We start from the raw sequence: 18,729 nt of genomic DNA on the forward strand, positions 1-18,729 counted from the left end.
TTACAGCTGGAAAAGGTTGTTTAGCTATTACAGAAAATGAAGATGATAGGAGAAGGAGAAAAAAATAAAATAAAATACAAAAAACCTAATAGCAGTCTTTTGTGGCCTTATTAAATACAGATCTCATCCAAAACACTCATATACTCACTCTCCAGCACCAATGGCAAGGCTTTCATTGTTCCCTTTGATGAAGTACATGTTATCGCCAGTCCAGTTGAACACTTGAAACTCTGGCGTGAACCGGAAGAGCAGGGACTCCCCTGTTCCATAGAAGTGGTCGCTCACTTTCATTGCACATGATGTCAGTGCTCCAAATACCTAAAACCAAACATAACTGGGTCACTACACAGTAAAGCATTTATCAATCAATCTTCTTAATGTATCCAGCTGTTTGCTGACAACATAAAGTCCACTATAGTCCACTGTAGTCTATTCAGTTGTTGTTTTTCACGAGAAATGGACGGTATTTTGATCGGTGTTCATTATAGATGCCTGTTGCTAGTAGCCAGAGTTGGGATGTGGTCAATATATATTGCAGGGCTGTGTCTTTTGCAACTGGTACTGATGATTTTAATTTTAAACTACATAGATCTGCACAATTTATCTGATAAAGATTTTAAGTTTTCACATCATCTAATACATTCAGTTACTCAGTGTACAATAATTGAGCATTTTGGACTTTTTCCATTGCTAGTTGTCAAAAATATATAAACACATTCAGATCATTACCTAGTGTAGCTTATTTTAGAGCTAATGTAAATACAACCAATAAAGAAACTAAAATTACATGCATTTTTTAAAAATCTATATCACTTACAACGCTACAAAATTAAGCAGGTATACAGTGGCACAACAACGGGGATGAGAAGGTGAGGGGACAATATTTTCCACTCTAAAAGATTTAGTGCAGTGAATAATATAGTTTTTACCTTCCTAAAATATTAGAGAGGTATATACTACTAAGTTTATAGTTTACAGTTTTTACCCACTTCCCCCCCCCCCCAAGTTTATAATTTATTTTATTTAATACACTTCTACCACGTCATACTACTTTTGACCAATAAAACGGTATGAAATGACATGTTTCAACCAATCATGGCTGCTTATCCTACAATTTTTATCACCTCCCTCGCTTTTGTTACTTTGTTCGTCAAATGGATAGTCACGTATCAGAGATTGTTTAATATATATTGATAATTGAAGTTGAATGCAACTGTTTTAATAAAAATGACACTGAATCAACAAAGCCTTCTTGTCTAGTACGTTAATCATCTATAGAGTTCAATGAAGATTGTATAGCTGGCACAACTGGTAATAAGAGAACAGATCATAACACACTACTGCCATTTAGCGGAATATTTCTAATGATGAGATGGTACAATAATACATTTTCAAGACAGTTTAGTATTTTATTAGTCAATTAATATTTTATTGTATTGGAGTACTTTATTTCTTCTAATCTTTATATGTTTTCTTCTAATCGTGTAATAGTCAATTAAATCCCACTCGAGTTTTGATTTTATCTAGATAAATCAAAGCCTCTAGTGAGGTTACTATAGATAAAAGAACTACTACAATAACAAAAATAAAATTCGAACCATATTTACCATATTTTATAGACTATTATTTTGTAAAAATTGCCTCAAATTTAATATCTTGATGTATGTGTATTGTCATAAATTCAATAATATCAATTTGTGGATATGGAGAAGAATGGAGAGTGTGAAATGGACAGACAGAAAAAAAAAATGAAGCTGTGTTGGAAAGATACGTGAAGAAAGAATGATACTGAAACTGATCAGGAAGAAAAATATTAATTGGTTGGGTCACTGGCGAGAAGAAACTGCCTACTGAAGGATGCACTGGAATAATTGGTGAATGGGAGAAGAGTTAGGGACAGAAGAAGATATCAGATGATAGACGACATTAAGATATATGGATTGCACGCAGTGACTAAGCGGAAGGCTGAAAATAGTTGCAAGTGTAAGCATACTCCGTACTTTTTACTCATCTTCTACAGTGAGTGTTTGGTGATCATCGTATTCCTATGTAGGTCTGCTGGCCAAGTTCAGGATTGGCAGTTGTCCATCTTACTGTCAATCATGAGGTATGTTGTACAGTATAGTGGTAGTACGATTTTGTCTCTGTACTTTTATGAATGGCAGTAAATTATAAACTAATTGAATAATATTAAGAAAATCTGTCAACACAGTCTTTGTAAACGTCAAATTCTACTTGAAGTTGCTGGAATATACGTTCTAGTCTTCAACATGTTAAGTCAATACATAGACGCTATGTGTAAATGCAACAATACTGCTTTAACAGTTAACAATATTGGTATTGTTGAGTTCATACACTACAGTAGGCTCTCTACTGGGAATATCACATCTCCTTCTAACTTAAATGGGAACAATAATCAACAGATGTCATTTATATGTACAAAAGCGGTAAGTTACTACCGTAAATTAATAATAATAATAATAATAATAATAATAATAATAATAATAATAATAATAATAATAATGATAGGACTGCCCTTCTGAATCAGCACTTGTAACTAAATAACTGCTCAACGTATTTTAATGAAAACAAATTTGTCATGGCCAATAACAGATTGTTATAACAACGAATGTGATATTTACACAAAAACTGTCCGTGTAAGATACAATATTTCGCTATACTGGAGAATTAGCACGGTCACTTTGAACCGTGCCGTTACGTTTAGCACCAAATTTAAGTAAATACACAATGTCACCAACATAAGAACGTGACGTTGGTGTGTGGCGTAGTTGGCGGGAGAAATTTTTTCTCTCTCTGTCTACCTCCTTCGTTCTGAACATTATTGAGAGATAGCACCACTGTTAGCGACAATGTGTATTTGCGTAAATATTGCGAGTAAATTATGACGAGTGCCTTAGATGAGAGGCTCGGGACAGAAACAGTTTTGCTGTAGCGCATGCGCGGACCTCTCATGCAGTGGGAGCGTGATCCTTACTTGAATTTATTTTTGCGTGTACTTGCAGATTAAATGATTGAGATCCCTTCTTGCTCCGGTTACAGGCCTTGCATTTACGAAGGTTATGTTATGTTATGTTAGGTTAGCTTAGCTTAGATTAGGTTAGGTTAGCTTAGGTTAGGTTAAATTAGCTTTGGTTAGGTTAGATTAGTTTTGGTTAGGTTAGCTTAGCTTTGGTTAGGTTAGATTAGCTTTGGTTAGGTTAGCTTAGGTTAGGTTAGCTTAGGTTAGGTTAAATTAGCTTTGGTTAGGTTAGATTAGTTTTGGTTAGGTTAGCTTAGCTTTGGTTAGGTTAGGTTAGCTTTGGTTAGGTTAGGTTAGCTTTGGTTAGGTTAGGTTAGGTTAGCTTGATTTGGTTCGTCCATGTAGTAGTTAAAATTATATAATATGACAGTTTTTGATTCGTAATATTGTTAAAAAATAATAGGCCTATAATGAAAGCGGTGAATAATTTCATGGTCCTTAAATTTTTTTTCGTAAAAGGCTAGGTATTTTTCTATAGGCCAGAAATAAAACAGCAACGCCGTCATAATTACGTACTTTACGCTTTGGCGAACATTAACCGGAAATTTACTTTCCGTCATTTTAATTGTATTCCGTGAAACACATCTTTTTTCCTGTTAATTTCCTTGTGATAACCTAGTTTATTATCTTATTACATCTTCATTTTCATTTAATGCATTAAAAAAACCGCCGTTGTACTACATAAAACCTTGAACTTGACTAATGGAGTTAATTATTTAAGAATATAGTCGCGAATTTGACTACCACCATTTCGATTATATTTTGTTTGATACGGCTCGGTACGGCCCGGTGACTAGTGGCCAGCGATTAGAGTCGACTATCGATATTGGTCTGCCGTGCGTATTATCCAGTTGTTCCCAAAATTTTCTTGTTAAATACTGTGAACAATTCTGACCAAGTAGCCTACTCTACAAACAATGCATCATAAACAGATTAACTTGTTTTCAGTTCGTTCACATACCATCATTTCACACATGAATTCAATTTATTTAATGTAGTACGAACAACGAACTTAATTTCACTTACATTATGTTCCGTATCTTCTATTACCATGAGAATAGGGCTCTCCAGTCTGTTCATCTTACGGTACATTGAATTCAAACTGAAACCATGTTGTGATGTGCTGAATACAAGTGTCCATACATAACCTGTAAACAATAAGAAATTGGACCAAGTTACTAAGTTGTCGTGGATATATAGAAGTACCGGTACCATAATAGCAACTATGAAAGACAAACTGAAGAAATGAAAAAGCTCAAAACGTCAAACATTAAGTTGAAGAAAATATATACACTACATATAATACTTCGAAAAAAATATATATAGATATATCTGTGTTTTTAGAAATAATTGATTCTGATTCATTTCTCCATATTACGTAATTTACTCTCGCTTACGGAATATTTATCATATTTCTTCGACAAAATTTCCCGAGACAGAAAAATATAATTATGTTGGTTAAATTGTTGATAAGAAAAGAAGACTTACAACTTTACACACGTAATTAGAAAACAGTAACATTTTTCCTTTAAAATGTGTCGGAATTACAATGTTTGTAGTGGCTTAACAAACATGAAACGTTATTGCTCTCATGAATATATAAAAATGTTTGTAGTGGCTTAACAAAAATGAAACTTTATTGCTCTCATGAATATATAAAAAGAATATGTTGGGGTCACTTATGACGTTCAAACCTGTCTTCAGACAGCTGACTAAACAACAATCGAAATGTGTGCAACAATAAACAGAAAAAGTAATACATAAACAAAGGAACAACAAAATTCACACAGGAAACATGAAAAAAAAAAGTTGCCAAAAATGTATGTTAAATTACTGTAACAACATCCAATAACAATACTGAATTATTAATGAATTATTATGCAAATGCAATTCTTCGAAGAAATAATCTGAGAAATAACAGTCGTGGGATTTAACGTGAATGGTCGGCATGGTGACGGTGATAAAAAGATTAAGGAGTTTACTATTTTAGGTTTGCTCCAGCACGGTTCAGAATCGATTCTGTCCATAAAAACATTAAAGTTCGTTTTACTCTATTGGTGTTTTCCCCCTGATTTTTTCCTGAATGTCCAAAATGACTTTTTTTAAATTAAGATTTTTGCTGCCATATTTTTTTCCAAATCTTACAAGGGGGGCGCACAGGGGATAGCCAGTGGTAGCAATGGCTACCATTGAGATGTTTATTTTTTACGCGTTTTTTATTTTCTCTACGTGTTCGTTATATGTTTTCTCAAACCCTCGGTAAAAAATTCAACAAAAACGAGTGCTTTAAACTATGAATGCCTGCACAGAGTAATTTAGATTTCAGAACTGCTTATTTTTCATGTTCAATTTTCTCTCTCCTCGTCCATCCATTTCCTCTGATTTTCTAATCGTCTTGCTATCACTCAGATTGGATCCTGCGGGCGCCCTTGAATTCTTATAATTTTACATTTAATGTAAAGGACACCATTATGGCAATACGTGGTAAAAGATTAAGTTTTTATCTGAAACAGTATTCAAATTTTGCAAAATGCCGAAAGGAGAAAAATGGATCAAGAAAAGGGGATGTAACCGCAGTGTGACTTGAATACAGTTACAAAACTATTTTTTTAGAAATAAATCGTCCGGCCTTAATTAAGGATTACCACGAGGATCTGGAAATTAATAGCAAATAAATGTAATGAATTAAAGATCAATATTGTTATAAAATAAAATGGAATAATTAAGCACCACTGGTTATCAATTATAAAATAAAATCTTAGAAGATGACCTTAAAATTATACTTATAATAAATAAAAGATGTTACTTAAAATTAGCATATCATTAATTAAGACCTTCTGAGTGGTATAAATGAAACTGTATAATCTGCAGGAAATCTTTAAGAATTTACGAAATGATTTTTTGAATTTCAAAAGATGGTATTGATAATTGTTTTAAAAAATTATATGTAAATTTTGGTAAACAACTCTGAGCACCAAAAAATAAACCTGTCACTGACCAATTGAAGAGAGGGATGTTATACTTGGCACTAAGGTAGGGAATACAAGATTCATAAATGGCCCTCTTTTTATGATCCAGGACACTTGCTGGAAGGGTTGAAAGCTAATACTTTGGAATTTCAAGTGTCATTGCACATAAATAAAAAAAGTTTTGAAAAATGTAAGCCACTTCGTAGTATCTGGTCTCCTTCAAGATAGTTCTGTCTACAACACGGTTTATTACCAGAATACTATCACAGTGTACTATATACAGTCACGAAGCTTGAGTTTTGAGGGCGCTTGAGTTTTGAGGACTGTGACGGTTCTATTTTGCATTGCCTGTAATGAGGCGATATTAGCGATCCTAGTGGTGAGCAACTATCTAATGTTTGCATATTTTCTACGTATTGAGCTTCGCGACTGTATATACTAGACTGTGATACTATATCACAATTCTGATAAATGTAAGAGGGGAACTATATCACTAGCGTTTAATGATGTTATGCAAACGAAACCAAAAATAATAAGAAACGTGTATTAACTATTAATACAATATTTAAAATGTTTAATACTTAAAAAAAAATACAAGTGCTATGTAATCCTAGGTGGAGGCGGAATTTTTGTTATTACCGAACTTCTGGAATGAACCTGAGTCAAATTAGCCTCCTATCAAAGTGAGTAAAAAGCATTTTGAATGTGGTGCCGAGCACACCACCTTATTCTACAGCCGAAATCACGAAAGCATGGAGCTCTACCTCCATGCCCCCCCCCCCATGTGCCTTCATGGTGTATATAGGGGGTACTGTTCTCCAACCAGGAGATCAACCGTGAAAGGAATGTGCTTACTATTGCCTCATCTATTGGAACGGAGTAGATAAATAATATTACCGTTACAGCGCCAGTTTAAAAACCATGCGCTCTCCTGCATATGTTATTTCCTGTATGAAGAGATTAAAAGACCAGGAGATTAACCATGATCTAATTTTGTAACTAGGGTAGTATCAATATGTCTGTATCAATGTTATGATTTGTGCTGTGAGAGCTAGCCAATAGAGATAAGAGTACCCACGTGTGTGACCTTATGACATCTTATGACATCAACATTCATTCATAGCATTACCCCTTCATCTCATCCGGCGGAGACTTGCTCGTGGTTGGAGCACAGTACCTTAACCTTCCTTGAATCTAAAACAGTGAAGATATCAGCTCTGAAAACGTGCTATTCCTCTGATTTATAACGAAGTTCAAAGGTTCTAAAGCAAAACGCATACTCAATTTTCATAAACAGAGTTGAAATGAGTGATATACCAATTACGAGTACCAAAGCAGCAAGATTGGTCACTGGATCATCAAAAATGGCAACATATGTTCATGTAAGGCTGAAATTATTTTCTTACCTTCTGCTCGAGCTGGTAGATGACGGCTCAACTTTCTGCGGTGTTCTTCCGAAAGAATTTCTGTAACTCCTACCAAATCTGGTACGAAGAGTTCGATGTCAAAGCTAGGCGTGCTGTTGGCATACAATGCCCGACGCAGCTCCTCACTCATAGACAGTACCTGTAAATGAAGTAATTAATTAACTAAAACAGCCAATACTTTGTATTATCAATAGTTATTATTTTTATTTCAGCCACTTAGCTAACGTAACTGTACGAAAATCTTTCAATCATACCCTTCAAAACTCAAAGCCAGAGTTAAAACGATTAGGACTGAATCAAATTCGTTACGAAAGAATATAAATTCACTGTTTATAAGCACAAATCGATTAAACGTAAATGTCCTTTAAAATATCCACTCGATATTCGTTTCATAGCAATAATTTATTTATAAAATTTCCAGAAGCCTACTTATACTGAACTGGATCAAAACCCATTCCTCTTTAAATATTAGCACAGTCTAGTATATACAGTCACGAAGCTTGAGTTGTGAGGGTGCTAGGAACAAAAGACTGTGCCGGTACTATTTCGCATTGTCTGTAATGAGGCGATATTAGCGATCCTAGTGGTCAGCAACTATCTATGGATGCATATTTACTACGTATTGAGCTTCGTGACCGTAAGTTATATACTAGACTGTGATATTAGTATGTAATTATTAATTCGTTTCATTGCAAATTGTAACACCTTCTTTTGTTTCTGGCTAAGTATATTAAGTATCGTACAGTCAGTGAACACAAATTTGTGCAATTGACTAAGTCAAATATTACATATAAAATAAACAACACAGACATAAAAAACAATAAAATTGTATCAAAAACACTCAATAACATTAACAGTAAAAAACTCATTAATATCACAAAAGGGTTTGTTAATTAACCAACTAGAGAAAAGTCTGTGAAAAGACTTCCTTTCCAGATTGAAAATATGTGTTGGAAATTTATTTGCAATTTTTAAAGACATAATAAAATAATTATTCATTGTTTTGGTTAGCCTACACTTAGGTACATCAAAAAGGTCACGGTTTCTGGTACTGCATAGGTGAACATCATTCCTATGTGTCAACATTTGTGAATTATCTTTGACAAAACTTAGGGCTTGATAAAAATACAATGATATTACAGTCATTATTCTTTCATTCACAAATAACGGTCTACAGTGTGCCTTCATTGATGAATTCGTTATAATTCTAATAGTTTTTTTTTTGTAATATAAGAACCTTATTAATATGAGTACTATTACCCCATAAAAGTCGTCCGTAAGAAAGTATACTGTGAAAATAAGAAAAATAGACAACTCTAATGTAATTCTTCGGAACATACATTTTTAAATTTCGCAGAAGAAATATTATTCTTGACAATTTTTTACAAACAAAATCAAGAAGAGAAGGCCTGATGCCCTTAACTCCACCAGAATAAATAAAAAATTATTAATATTAGTACTAACACAAGGCTTAATTACGTACTATTTTTATAGATATCTAAGTAAGACTACCCTACACAAACATTTTCGTTATTATTGTTGACAATGTGCCTTTCTGTGTAACAGAAAATTCCAACAACTATTGTAGATATTTTAATTCTGTGAACTTAATAAGCTATAAATTGCAAGCACATACACGATGTATGGAAACTGATGACAGATGTACTGTAAGACGAACTAGAATAATTATGTAACCCTACCTAAATACATATTTTCAGTGTACTGGTGAAACGTATGGCAATTTAAAATTATTTACAAAATAATTAATTTTGTACATCTTGATTACACAACTTTTAACATTGTATCACTTTGGAGTATGTATTATATGACTATATGACTTTCTTGTGTTAAATTCAAGAAAGTGATATAATACATATTCCGAAATTAATTTTGAGTAGATTTTTAACACATATTTTTATACATTTTGACATTCAGAATTCGCAAGTATATATTGTGGCATGTTTACTTACTATATATATATACACACACACACACACGATTTTTTTTTTAAGAAAACGTTAGTATCCGTGAATTCTCAAATTCATATACAGGTTTCTTTTTCCTATACAAACGAAAATGTTGTCTAAGTTTTGTAGTTATTTTTTGTAATATCATTTTATCATGTTCCATGTGTTCTACAATTCAAACCTATCAGCAGAAAGAATTTTAACTCTAGTATATACTACACAACTGAATAGGTAAGCTTAAGTGTGAAGAAGAGTGCAAAAGTTTTCACCAATATTCATGGTTACTTTATTTTTAATTGGAAATAACAGAAATATTTATTTTTTAAATTTAAGCATGCATTTTGTAAATCGTAAATACATGTTCTGCCAATTTTAAGCACATAACCCATACAAGTATGTATATTTTCACTTGAGTAAATTCTATGAGAATATAAGCCTATTTTAAGCACATATTTTTCAATTTTTGAGAACATAAAAATACACATTTATAGAATTTTAAGCACATAATTATCCGAGCCCTAACTATGGCATAAGCCTATAAGGAATCAATTTAAATTTGTCTCTCCAGATACGGAACAATCAAGTAGCTATGTCATATAAAGTGAACGGTTTAAACGATAAAATAAAAGTGACAGGTCGGAAATATTTTACACATAAAATAAGCTGTGAATAACAGTCCATTAATAATAATGCATTAAAACAGAATGTACTATTAAGGAGATAAGCAAAATTATATATTTCTACCTCGTAACCCCTAAAATTAACGTCATACTTAAAATAAGAATGTGATTTTTTTAATATAGTATGCGTAGGCCCTATATTTAAAGCATAATGAAGCTGTTAAGACAAGCAAACATAACACTTACGCTGTTCATTTGGTATGTGAAGCTAAACCAGGTGATATTATTTCATTATAGAGAAAATAACTACACAATTCGCTGTTTTCAACTGTTTAATTTCATAACGTACAATTATTTCTCAATGGAAACATCTCGCATCACTTACGACTGCGACAAACTAACAACACGGCCAGTTGGATAGCTGCTCGGATAGGACGTGCACAAAATGCTGCTAAACGCTTCACAGCAACAGTGTTCTAACTACAAGGAAAGGAACCGGCGAAGTAGCTAGACAGGAAGGAATAGAGGGGGGGGGGGGACCGCAACATAGCAAGCAACAACGTCGGGTTAATGTGAGGAGGGAGAAGGATATTTATTGCTTTCTGGCTTCATTTCTTTATAAAATAAGATGAAAACTAACAATGGTCCACACCTGTGTAGTAACGGTTAGCGAGTCTGACCGTGCAACCAGGTGGCCCGGGTTCTATTCCCGGTCTGGACAAGTTACCTGGTTGAGGTTTTTTCCGGGGTTTTCCCCTCAACCCTATATGAGCAAATGCTGGGTAACTTTCGGTGCTGGACCCCGGACTCACTTCACCGGCATTATCACCTTCATCTCATTCAGACGCTAAATAACTTAATATGTTGATTAAGCGTCATAAAATAACCTAATAAAAAACTTCCCAACTTATTTCACGAAATATCCAACGAAACAATGGCAGGTTTAACACCGAAATCACCCTTTCATTTCACCAAAAAAACAGTCCCTATCTATAGGCTAACTAGGTAATAGGTACTCCTGATCACATATATATCAGATTGGTCATTCCCATGTTATGAAATGACAACATAAAATGAGAACAACCACCACAACCTTCATCGTCGAAAATGTAGTTTTTGGTAACGACCGCTAGATGGAAGTACAGTTGCTCCATGCAATTCCATAATAGTTATGAAGTGACTTCTTTTGCAGTCGCTAGATGGCAGCATAGTGAAATTGATAAAAGTGGTTGCCTTGAAACTCCTTAAAGCTGATCAATCTGTTATATGTTTTTATGATTTTTATTATTTTTAATTCGTGTTGCTTTATAGGTTAAGGAACATAGGTTAAGGGTGTTTGAGAATAAGGTGCTTAGGAAAATATTTGGGGCTAAGAGGGTAGAAGTTACAGGAGAATGGAGAAAGTTACACAACACAAAACTGCACGCATTGTATTCTTCACCTAACATAATTAGGAACATTAAATCCAGACGTTTGCGATGGGCAGGGCATGTAGCACGTATGGGAGAATCCAGGAATGCATATAGTGTGTTAGTTGGGAGACCGGAGGGAAAAAGACCTTTGGGGAGGCAGAGACGTAGATGGGAGGATACTATTAAAATGGATTTGAGGGAGGTGGGATATGATGATAGGGACTGGATTAATCTTGCACATGATAGGGACCGATGGCGGGCTTATGTGAGGGCGGCAATGAACCTTCGGATTCCTTAAAAGCCATTTGTAAGTAAGTAAGTAAGTAAGTAAGTTGCTTTATAATAACTATGAGTTTAAGTTTGTTAAAATTTTGTTTTATTAGTTTCTGATTAATTATTTAATTATTTTACTGGAATTTTTATTAAATCATTATTTGTTTATAATTATGATGAAATCATTAATTATAATCGCAATTATATTAATATTAATTATTGATCAGAAGTAATACGTCCATTCGATATTTTGATTACATGACGCAATTCATTGGGATTTATATGTATTTTTTAATTCTCTAGACTGTCAATTTCGTTCTTTTTTAGCTCTGTCCATACATTCTGTCTCTTTAAGTACAGACTTTTACTATCTGCAAGAAATTGATGCCTCTGTTCTATTCATATTATTTCTTTGTAGGTAGTAAAAATGTACACTGAAGTACTACTTTCACATCACTTGCCGTTGACTCGCATTTCAAATCTGTTTACGACATAAGATCTCATCACATGTTCCCTGATTTTCTCCGAGGTCCGGGCAGCCGTTAACTGATCGTCGCTGTCAATACAACGCTCTATATTATGCCACTGATGTCCATTCGTTGAAAGCTAATGACTAATGGTTATTTCAGCGGAGCGAGAGGAGAAAATCTGAATAATCATGCGGATGGCTCAGTTTTAAGTAACCGTGCAATGTTTTTGTATTAGAACGTTTGCATATTTTAGTTGAGGCTATTTTTATTCAAAATCTTCCTGTGAACAAATATTTAAATGGACCTGTACTCGACGTTGAAATACACAATGTACGAATTTCATCGACAGCTCTTAGTTACACTGTTTCATACAGCGGCGCTAATGCAAGACGCATTTTCCCTTCGTAATAAAAATAGCTCTTGTTTTTCAGCACTGTGAGCCACAGAGATGGAGGCGGCACTTCTGGCATCCTTCATGAAACAAAAGGAAAATTAATAGTCTCTTGAATACCTGTACATTCATCAAGGTTACAGCGCAACCATATGAATTACCAATAACGACTTAACAAATACGTCATCGACTGTAACGTTATTAAAAAAAATTGGGTCATAAATTTTCTACGCCTCAAGATAATCTATTGTCTAAAAATTCTGTGCTGTATCAGGGATACATCGGCAAATAAAATACTAGGCCTACGTCCGTCACCCAGTTTCGGAAATGAAACTATAGTTATGTTAGTTTCAATGTTTAATTATTCCATTTTGAATCTTGCGTACACTACTTTTAACACTTGAATATAAATAATTAACTGGCGAACTTACTCGAGGACACAAAACATCTACATATGCCGAACACATAACTAATGCCAACCACACATACAATAACATAAACACAGACATGGAAATCGTACACATACAACCAAAAAACCAAAAACTCAACACACTAGAACAATATGAAATATACAAGCATACCAAAACACACCCTAATCAAATTCTCAACACACAGATCAATTTCAGAACACACACACTATTTGACACAACTCTTCACTACACCAACGCACCCACACAACAGGCAGCGATGTCGAAATGCCGCCAAGACCCAGAAGGCTCTGATGATGGTGTCAAGTAACACCGAAACAACTGTAAGCCGCACATTTTTACATAATTAACACGAGTAAGTTCGCCAGTTAATCAATTATTTGTTTAATTATTGTTTCGTTTACAAATGGTGTGTATGGTCTTTGATAAAAGAGGTAGACCTGACTAATGAAGGGCATGCAATATATTTCCTCTTTACATGAAGTGACATTCCGAAATTAGTTTCTCCTGAAGCGTTCATATGACTAGAATTAACTGTTTGTTTATTTTTTAATCCAGTTATGACTCCATGGCAACCACATCGTCAATACATAAACTGCAATAGCTGCAATACCAAAGCTCGATAAAGTCATTTCTGTTTGTCATACAAATTTTCAGTCATAACTATTTATTTTTTTATGGTTTAAGCTGCGCACAGTATATTTTTAAAAGTAATTAACAAAAAGGATTGCACATTTACAGCAGGTAACATTCACTAGTGTAGCAAAGGGTAACGCCTTGGTTTAATTTGAGCAAATTCAGTAACTAGCTCGTCTTTTATTCCTTAGGAGTTTATAAAAGTATAATACGAGTATTTTAATATTAAAATTACACTTCAATTTTTTTTTCTTTAGTAGTACGGTATTACTCTTTTCTTAATCTTGTGTTCAGAAGAAGAAAAATAACTGTCCCCCTACTCCCCCAAATAATGATGATGATGATGATGATGAAATAAACGATAAACGAAAATTGAAGAAGTTATTAGTGAATAAGGGATATTTCCATCTCTGGGAGGGATCTCCATGTAAACTGTCAACAATGACCTACGTAATCCTTACAGGTAGAAAATAATAATAATAATAATAATAATAATAATAATAATAATAATAATAATAATAATAATAATAATAATAATAATTCTTTATTTATACTGGCAGAGTTAAGGTCATAGGTCCTTCTCTTACACTCTACCAGGTCACAAAGTATAAAAGCAGTTAAAATTTAACAAAAAGTTAAAGAACAGAATACTAACATATTACAAATAATAATAATAATAATAATAATAATAATAATAATAATAATAATAATAATAATAATAGCATAATAAAATCGACACTAAACAACATGAAAATAATACCATAATAGAAAAAAAGAAAGTAAAATACATTGGAATATAGTAAAAGCAACTCATTTAGTACAAATGGTTAATATGAAGAACGTAAGGAAGAATATAACAAAATGGAATGTAATAAAATAATAAAAAAAATAAATACGAAAATTAAATTAAATTCACAATAAAAAGGGTATGTTAATAAATTCATCGGCTGATAAAGAGAACTAAAAGGGGAACGGAAGGAAAGAAATATATAGCCTATATTTTTACAAAACTATCGCAGAGAAAAACGCTTATAACTGAAAGGAATCTGAATTGAAAAAGTGCAATTTAAGTTTATTTTGAAACTAGACAATGTCCGACAGTCTCTGACATGCTGTAGTAGAGAGTTCCAGAGATGAGCTGCAGACGGTGAAAGATGAAGAGTAGAAGGATGTTCTGTGTTTAGGAATGGAGAGTGTGATATGGTGTTGTGAGCGAGTATCTATTTCGTGATGTGAGGACAAATGTTGAAAACGAGAAGCTAAGTAGCTAGGGTTAGAGGTTTGAAGAATATTGAAGAGTAAAGTGAGAGAGTGAATAGTTCTTCGCTCTTTGAGACTGAAGAAATGAAGGAGAAGATAAGTAAAAATAAAGTAGGAGTAAAAGGTCAGGAAAAAAGAAGAGCAGAAAAGGAGGAGGAACACAGTAATGGAGAGGAGAGGAGAGGAGAGGGGAGAGGAGAGGAGAGGAGAATAAACATTAGACGTGATCATATTTTGGCAGGGATAAATTCAAAGACGCTGAAGTTCATCTTCTATATTAAATTCAGCTTAATGAAACATGGCATTTAATTTCCTCTTGCACTGTATCGAAAGCGGACAGGCTGGCATATTGCCCCCTCCACCCCTCACCTACAGGCTCCATGCAGCCTCCTGCCGCGTGGAGCAGTGCTGTACCATGGTTTCCTTTCACTCAACGGACCGACACTAAATACTCTGCTTCCTGCAAACATCCGCCTCACAGAATTGGCATCTTTATTTAGCAGAAATTATCAAAGTAGCGACGACAAATATACATTTTTTTTTTACTCCGGGCGTTTCCGACACCGGAAGTCTATAATAGTCACAACTTTCATCTTACGCTGTACGTCAAACGAAAGCGTCTCTCTTGATACAAATTCAACGGATCTAGGTTCGATTCCTGATAGAGATTTGGATATATATTTTTTCTTTTCACAGAGGCTGGGTGTGTTTTGCCCAGTGCTGCCAACCCTACTGATTTTTCGGTAGATCTACCGAAATCACATTATCTACCGATCTACCGAAAAATTTTAATTTCTACCGATTATTTTCCAACTTTCTTAATTTTAATCATTATTACAGAACCAACGTCAGATATGATCGCTTAGAAAGTATCCTATACATAACATCGACAAAACACTGTCAACAATGAGTACAGTAAAAATTAAGCGAATGCTAAAGTGACAAGTTTCTTTAATTAATTGCCTTCTAACAATGGAAATATAAATCTTCAACCTTTGTTAAATTATAACAGTGTGTTATTCTATTTTAACTGTAAACTTAATAGTAGAAGCATTTCTTCAACTACTGTTAGTACTAACAGGCTATTAAAAACCTATGTTAATTTAACTGCCCAATTTCATGCAGTTAAATCATTTAACTGTCTGTTAGCATAGAAGTATCCAATATAGCTGGTGCGTTAGATGCTGAATTTATATATCTTGATTATTTAGAAAATGATATCCATGAATACATAAACAGAGCGGATGATATCTGTGATTTGACAGACCAGAAGTTCATACAAAGGTATAGGCTATTTTCCGCCAAGCCTCACTTTTCGCTTTCAACTTAGATCCGTTTGTTTATTCTCATTAATTGGTTTAGATTGCGAAATAATTTCCAGCAGGAGGTTTCTTTCGAACGAAGAGAAATTAGTCCTACGATTTCTTTTTGTTCCAGTGTTTTCCATTTCACAACAGCAATACCAATACGCCGCTCCACGCTATTGTGATACAGACGAGGAAAGAAGCAGAAATCAAACCTGAGAGAATTGAAAGACTTCTATCCTCTCTGAATCAAACAACGGAAACAATTGAGAATCGCAATTGTCAGAGTTCAGAAAACAGAAGTGAGCCTATACTTGGTTATAGGTTATGGTTAAACTCTAGAATCTCTGGTGCTAACAGAGAGTTAACAAACAGAATGTTAAAATGTGAAATGTAAAGTTGAAGAAACGCAATATTTTTAACAGCAATTCATACTTTTAACTTACAGTTAATTAATAGTTTTTATAGCATCACTTGTGACATGAACTTGCTTTTAATTTTGACATTACAAAATACCGATTTTTCCTTCCAATCTACCGATATTTTCTCCCTCGTCTCCCAAAATTTGTTCCTTACAGGTTGGCAGCACTGGTTTTGCCCCTTAATTGTTCACTTTGCCATAAGTGGTGGCCATGTGTTATGTTGACCACATGGTCAAAGTCAGAATTGTAACACACATAGGAGAGAATGAAAAATATGAAATCACCAAAAGAAACTCCGAATCGAATACTACTATTACTGGCCATTTGTTATCTCGTGGAACCTACTTGCGCGTGAGGGGAAGAAAAAATGGACTGGGATGCTTCCCTCCCTTGCTACGTTTCTACTTGTACCTACTGCCGTCCGAGTAGATTTGTCACAGGGAAATCTCGTCACAGTTGCTTACTTAACGGGGCCCTTTTCTATAAATTATTTTAAACTGTTGTACAATATCAACGTAGACTTCCAATTCCGTATAGAAAATATTTTCAAGAAAGAGCCTAACAACACAGCCACTAGCCTTTACAGAAGGGCCAGCAGAAACCGGTAGGGGAAACCGAGATGCAACATAACCACTCGGTCGAACAGTAGCTAGTACACTTACTCCCACAATACGGTTCTTACTATGAGCTACGGTGCACGCACCCATTTGGCTTCACGAGATAACGAATGACCTATAAACGAGCAATAATTCTTATATTTATGTATCTTATCTTGAAAATGATTTTGATGAAATGTGTTAAACCTACAGATTTCGGGGCGAGAAAGAGATTTAGCTAGATTTTGACTTTGGGAAAACTCATTTATAGGGTTAAAATATAAAAACAGATTCATTTCTACGAACTAATAATTTACTAATAAAATTAAGCTGAGGGACAAGTTACAACTCGAACAAAAAGCGATTTACGAAGCAGTAATAGACCTACATGAATGAATCTATGTTTAACTCCCCTTGCGTCGCGATTTTGAATTGCCTCTGGAAATCGACTGTGAAGAAACAAAGGAGTGGCAGTTACCATGACAACATGAAAAATTTCAACACCGGAGCTGAATAGCAACAGATTATAATAGTCTTAATTTTAACGATTTTGACTTCGTATTAATTACAATGTTTGGAAATTACACAGCAAAATATATTTTTATATCGTCACCCTCTACACAGGGCCATGGTCGTCTTCTAGCTACGTAGTGTAGGCTATACATTATTATTATTATTATTATTATTATTATTATTATTATTATTATTATTATCATTATCATTATCATCATCATTATTATCATTATCATTACTATTATTATTATTATTATTATTATTATTATTATTATTATTTTGTGTTTACGTTCAGAAAGAAATACAATTATGTTTAAAAATTTCTTAATATAATGCAATAAAATATCCTTTTTTCCCCGATGTTGAATCTGAATTTAATTTGTCTCTGATTCGTCTTAGATTATTAATCTAACGATTTTGACTTATTATTACAATCTTTGGAAAAACATTAGAGCAAAGATTATTCGAATACCGATCAACCGAAACATTGGTTAACCGAAAGTGTTCCAGTCGGCAAATTTGAATTTGCGCGCACATCATGTAGAAGTTTCGCTAGCGCTGTTTGCTAGATTTAGCGGCAAAAAAAACAAAACTAGTCTCAGCTCTGAAGCAAAAAAAAAAAAAAAAAAAGTTTGAACTTCTTTTCCTAAATTGTAGCCCTACTTTAATGGCCGTTTTGAACTTGTCAAACTAGGCTAGTCAGTTCTCTGTGTTATTTGTAAGACGCGATACAAAATATATACTGTATGTACAGTTTTGTGTTTAATATCCGTGTTTCTTTGTTTCATACTGCTCCTATGACACTGGTACGATTTCTTTGATCTGCGGGAAAAGGCATATGAGTCAAAAAGTAATAATTTTTCAGTAGAGACTTTCTTTTTAATTTACTCTTAGCTGAATATAAGTATAATAATGAAATTCATGTATGTTAAAGTGAGACCCTTTTCAATTTAAAATACAAGAAAATTTATTTAAAGAATTAGAAAAAATATTAGACTTAT

General features: G+C 33.8%; 1 protein-coding gene across 11 annotated transcripts in view; it reads right to left on the reverse strand.

The window, feature by feature from the left end:
- Positions 1-18,729, reverse strand: part of mtd (TLD domain-containing protein mustard) — a 1,649,382-nt gene that overhangs the window by 6,306 nt on the left and 1,624,347 nt on the right. For all 11 annotated transcript variants that reach the window (XM_069846158.1, XM_069846157.1, XM_069846159.1 and 8 more), the window contains 3 exons: positions 7,416-7,575; positions 4,067-4,188; positions 149-318 (listed from right to left, as the gene is read on the reverse strand). In XM_069846158.1, coding sequence (XP_069702259.1) covers positions 149-318; positions 4,067-4,188; positions 7,416-7,575 — 452 coding nt within the window. The remainder of the gene's footprint in view (positions 1-148; positions 319-4,066; positions 4,189-7,415; positions 7,576-18,729) is intronic.

This window comes from Periplaneta americana, chromosome 14, assembly GCF_040183065.1.
Source record: "Periplaneta americana isolate PAMFEO1 chromosome 14, P.americana_PAMFEO1_priV1, whole genome shotgun sequence".
NCBI classification, from domain to species: Eukaryota; Metazoa; Arthropoda; class Insecta; order Blattodea; family Blattidae; genus Periplaneta; species Periplaneta americana.